Source organism: Penaeus japonicus, unplaced genomic scaffold (genome assembly GCF_977035675.1).
Source record: "Penaeus japonicus unplaced genomic scaffold, GWHDUDI00000001_assembly GWHDUDI00000038, whole genome shotgun sequence".
Classification (NCBI taxonomy): Eukaryota; Metazoa; Arthropoda; class Malacostraca; order Decapoda; family Penaeidae; genus Penaeus; species Penaeus japonicus.
This window is the reverse complement of record NW_028234440.1, coordinates 9,697,121-9,702,120: the sequence shown is the minus strand read 5'-3', so window position 1 is coordinate 9,702,120 and position 5,000 is coordinate 9,697,121. Positions and strand designations below refer to the sequence as shown.

The following is a 5,000-nucleotide window of genomic DNA, read 5'->3' as shown; positions in this document are numbered from 1 at the left end:
ATACATGGCACGACATCAGGTTCTGCTCACAGTTGAAGTGCATATACAGTCAAGAAGTACAATGGCTGTAACGGCACTAGCTCCAGAGCTACAGGGTTCTGAAGTCAGCCTAAACCCCATTTTATGATGGATTTATGGAAAAATGTTATTTGGGCTAGTCTGCGCTAACCAGGGCAGAGAAAACACTTTCCCCTTCCCTCAAAATTTTAGCTGGTGTTGCTAGTGTCGGAGACTGCCTGTCCTGATGACCAGTTAGGTCCACAACGGATTAATAGCGGTCAGTTTGCACAATCTAGTGTTTGGAATGAATTTAGAAGGGCTTTATGGGACAAATTTGGTAGTGTAAGAAGCTCAGGGGATTTCTTTACAAGGACAGAAGCTATCAGACTTAAACAAGGACAGACGCCTAAGAATTTTCAGATTGAACTTGAAGCAGGGTGCAAGGGATTTTCCAAATGAAATTGGGGATGTAACAATAATTGTGGAAAGACTTTTACGATTATGAGCCTTGGTTGTTTCAGGTTGTCACAAATACAGAAAGTATCTGGCACTGTTAAAATAATGCATTTTATTTGAGGGAAAGGAGACTATTCTCAGGGATGTTGTCTGTCAATGCGAGTCAAACACTGATAACAATGAGTTGTACTGCACTTTCCACTGATCCAAAGGATACCTCACAAAAGATTGCAAAGGTAAGACTCTGTCTAATGTTTGTTGGCAATGTTTACAGCTAGGTCATCTAAGATCTCGATGTCCTGGAACACATCAGCTGCATAACAAGGAATATCCACATGTGTTCAGAATGCTGTGCCCTTCAGAAAGGCCAGCAGTGTTAAAACTCCATCTACTCTGTTTGCTAAATGCATAATGGAGATGGATTTATGCTTGGTGTCTGATAAGAATTTAGCTGGTCAACCTTTGATAAAAGTGTGTATTAACCCATTGCGGACGGGGGATAGATTCGCATGCCTAGTCTCCAGGATGGGTTTTATTCCAGAGCAAGCCAGCTTGAAGCATCATAATTTGAATCTTCCCATTCTCTTTCAGTCACTCATTATAAAACTAGAGCCATTTTTGTGTGTTTTATTGTGTTAAGAGACATATATGCCATATGACAGGCTCTATCAAGGCTACAGTTGACTAAAATTGTAGTATATGATCCATATCAGTTCATTATTTTCTTTATACTAAATATGATAGAAGTATTGCTGTCTTATGCGAGGGCAAAAAGCAACTTTATTTTTTCGTATTTTTGTGCTGTCACAAAACGAAACATAAAACCACTTACAATGAAGATAACATGAAGAGGTAAGGAAGAGGAGGGAAACCTGTGCTTATGACTGTGAGTGCCACAGTAAAAGGCATCCCTATTGGCACAGGAGCACATTTTAGACACTGGGTATGGTTTGAGTCAACTTCCTCATCTCATTCTGCCTGCATATCCTTCCTCAGCAGTACTTTAGAGAAAGAGGTCGTCAACTTGCTGTGTGCCATCGCTCTCTAAAGATTGTGCTTGCTAGACCATAGATGAGTGCCTTTCAAGGCTCTCTCTCTTACTGGTGCTAGAAAAAAGTGGTGCCATCTAGGTTTTGGAAGTTAGGTTTGCTCAGTATTATGGTAATTATAGTAATTATGACTGCAATTGCCATCATCACTCACTCCTTACTCATTGCATAATAAAATAGCACAATGATCCAAAATCCCCGGACATCATGTACATCAAGACGCCCATCGTCAGGCCAAAGCTCCTGTGTCATGTATGTCATGACACCCGTCCGCAATGGGTTAATGGTCAGGCATTGCCTTTATTTATCAACACTGGATCTTCTGCATCCTTGTTGAAGGCCTCGGCACTGAAGTCTCTAAATGCATTCCAAAGGAGGCAGGTCACTTGTTAGTGTTTCTGGTGACCTTCTTGATGTTTTGGGAGAAAGGGATTTTGAGATTTCTTTTGCCCCAAATTAGTCATAATTGATGAAAGTGTGACTTTTCAGATTCCTTATTAATTGGCATAGATGTATTGCGTAGACTTGAATTCAACTTGGTACATTTGCGTCAACCAGGACAAGCTTAACTTTCTCTTGATTCAGTTAGAGTACCTGTAACCTATAACTGGGAATTTTTAAGGTGTCCTTTTACAAAGTAACAAAAAGGGATTGTGATCTTAATATAGCATCTCTTTTTCAACAACAAGTTCTGTGTGTTTGAGTTCTCAGAAATATTAGTATTCCTCCAATGAGTGCCAAGTTTATTTCATGTTCAGTAAATTGTGGTATTCCTGATGGGGGTGCATACATAGAGGGTCACTTGCATGATCTAATAATTCCTCATTCAGTTGCGAGTGTATAGAATAGAAAAGTTTACATCTGGACAGCTCAAAAATGGTAAGTCACAAGTAAAAGTGGAAGAAATTTCTAACTCTGACCCAAGTAAAATAGCAATGATACGTAATGCCGCTCCGTGTAATCCTGAGATAGCAACCAAAGCAAAGCTTCCAAATTTAGAATGTTTAACAAAAGCGCAAAGAAGTAGTGTTTTGCCCATTCTATAGAATCACAAGGGTCTATTTGATGGTGATAAAATGACTATTGATAAGTGCATTGCATACCTACAGGTGATACAGCACCAATTTGCTCTAAACAGTGGCAACTTCCACAGTCAGCCCAAGACTTTATTAAGTCTGAGTAATTGCACCATCATTGAGTAAAAATGGATGGGTCTCATTGTTTCTGTGTTGAATAATGTTACTGTAGGAGATAGGTATTCACTTCCCAGTATAGAAGAAACTACTGACTCTAGACTCTAGAGCAGCTTACTGGACTATAGAAGTTAATGAGGCAGATCACCCTAAAATGGCATTTTTGGATGGATAGAATGTTTTTCAATGGATTCAAATGCCAATTGGTTTAAAGTTGGCTCCAAGCACTTATCAAAGGCTAGCTTACTTTGTCTTGAGCCCAGTTTTAGGTCGTCAACACTTTGTTATTTAGATGACATCATTATCTAAAGCAGAAATCATTCTGATCATCTTGATCATCTGGGTGAAACCCTTGCACTTTTGTCTCGAGCAGGTTTTAGGTTCAACATGGCTTGCCCAGAACTTAAAATTTTTGTATTCCTCATTTCTGTTGCAAGTGTACAATCTGACCCTGGTAAAATGTGACCTTCCCACACCCTCCAGGTGAGAAGGACTATGGGTGCTGCTGGATGTTTCCACAGGCATATCAAAGATCACTCTAAAATAACTACTCCACTTTCTGATTTAACTAAGATGAACTCTTGTATGGAAGCCAGAACATGAGAGGCCTTTAGTTAGATCTGACTACTTTAGATCCTAAAGCATTTCGTGCATTGCAGGTTGAAAGACTCTTTAAAAAGAAATCATTGATTTTCTTGAAGGTCGGTTCTTTCCCAAGTGTAAGTTGCCTGCAAGACTGGACGAGTTTGACTTGATAGATGGAGTCCAAAGATAACGCTTCTAGTTTGGTAAGTCCAACAGCAATCTGTATGGTCTGTCCTGAAGGGTTGTCCTTATACAAGAAACTGAGTGGATATGATGCTATTTGCTGCTGTCATCTCAGTGAATTGAATGTCACGCCTTCTTGCGGCCCTGTTACTTCAGTCCGACCACCTTGTGGAGTCCCACGACCTAGAATCCTGCCTTATCTTTGCCCTGATCTGTTGTTCCTGGCTTCTCTTGTACATTGCCAAGTTGCATACTGATGACAGACCTTGGAACCTGAGTATCTGCAACCCTATAACCCACTGATGTGAAGCCTAAAGGATTTCGAACCAGATTCCAGCCTCATTTCAGTGGAAGGGTGTTAGCTCTCACCTTGAACCAATTGCTAGTTGAGGGCACCCAGGTCACCCTCTCCTTTTCCAGGATTGGGAGGGGTGTACTCAGGCAGTAATACGTCTTTTTTCCATGGGATTTTCGACCATATTTTCACCTGTGCTTTTGAGTAGTCACAAACAACCCTGAAATAATCCTTCATCTTGGAAGACGGTTCATCGGCCAGGACTACTACCTTCCTGCACTAATTTACATATTTCTTATATGTTTTTAACTGTTGTTAAAATGTGATTGATTAAATTAAATAACTTTTGTTGAATAGCTATCTCATAAGAATTCTGAGAGCCAATCTTCAGTGTCCAATGACACCTAGATGATGTCAATATGGTAAACATATGTTTTCTAAATTCATCAATCTAATATATGCTAGGTTGCTCAAGGCACCATGGGCACCCTCTTACCCTAAGCTGAAGTAAAGGGTTTGAGGGGTTGCTGGCCCGACTTTAGGTAAACTCCAAATCAGAAGAGTAATGTGTGGATGTTGCCAGAGTTGAAAACTTTGAATGTCAGAAGGATGAATACATGAATTTAAAAGAAAGTTAAAAAATAAGAAAACAGTATCAAAATCTTGAACCAATCAACAATATTCCCATGTTATAATCTTAAGTAGAATTATAAGAAAAGGAAGCAAAAGAAGCCAAACCCAAAGAATAAGAAGTTAAAAAAGAAGGATAGAAACAAAGAGAAAAGATGAAAAGAAGAAAAAGAAGAGGAAAATAAAATAAAAATTACAAAAAATAATGATGCAATAAATGATATCTGACCTGGTGTTTCCCCTCGAGTTGCTCTCCCCACTCGTTGAGGTGGACGTATTCTTGTCCCCGGCCGTCCTCCCCCTCGCTGTGAGAAGGGCAGGAGTCAGAGCATTTCCATTAGTTTGAGTCTGTTTATTTACTGAACACTCTGTCTACAGTTGTTCATTTGTTTATCTGTTTTGAAGTTGTGTTTTGATTTCCATGAGAATTGGTTTCAAGAAATTGGTGCAATAACTTAAATGATAATAGAATCAAAACAATAATAATTATATCATGATTAATAAAAAGAATAATAACAATACTGATAATATTTGTGATATCAATAAAAAGAAAGATAAAAACAATAAAATATAAATTATATCACATAACCTATTTAGAATCAGAAAAAT

At 38.8% G+C, this 5,000-nt stretch overlaps 1 protein-coding gene across 17 annotated transcripts in view; it reads right to left on the bottom strand.

Annotated features, from left to right (window-relative positions):
- The window catches only part of LOC122254285 (acylamino-acid-releasing enzyme), a 24,210-nt gene that overhangs the window by 11,705 nt on the left and 7,505 nt on the right, over positions 1-5,000 (bottom strand). For all 17 annotated transcript variants that reach the window (XM_086532956.1, XM_086532948.1, XM_086532953.1 and 14 more), the window contains exon 7: positions 4,621-4,696. In XM_086532956.1, the coding sequence (XP_086389082.1) occupies positions 4,621-4,696 (76 nt within the window). The remainder of the gene's footprint in view (positions 1-4,620; positions 4,697-5,000) is intronic.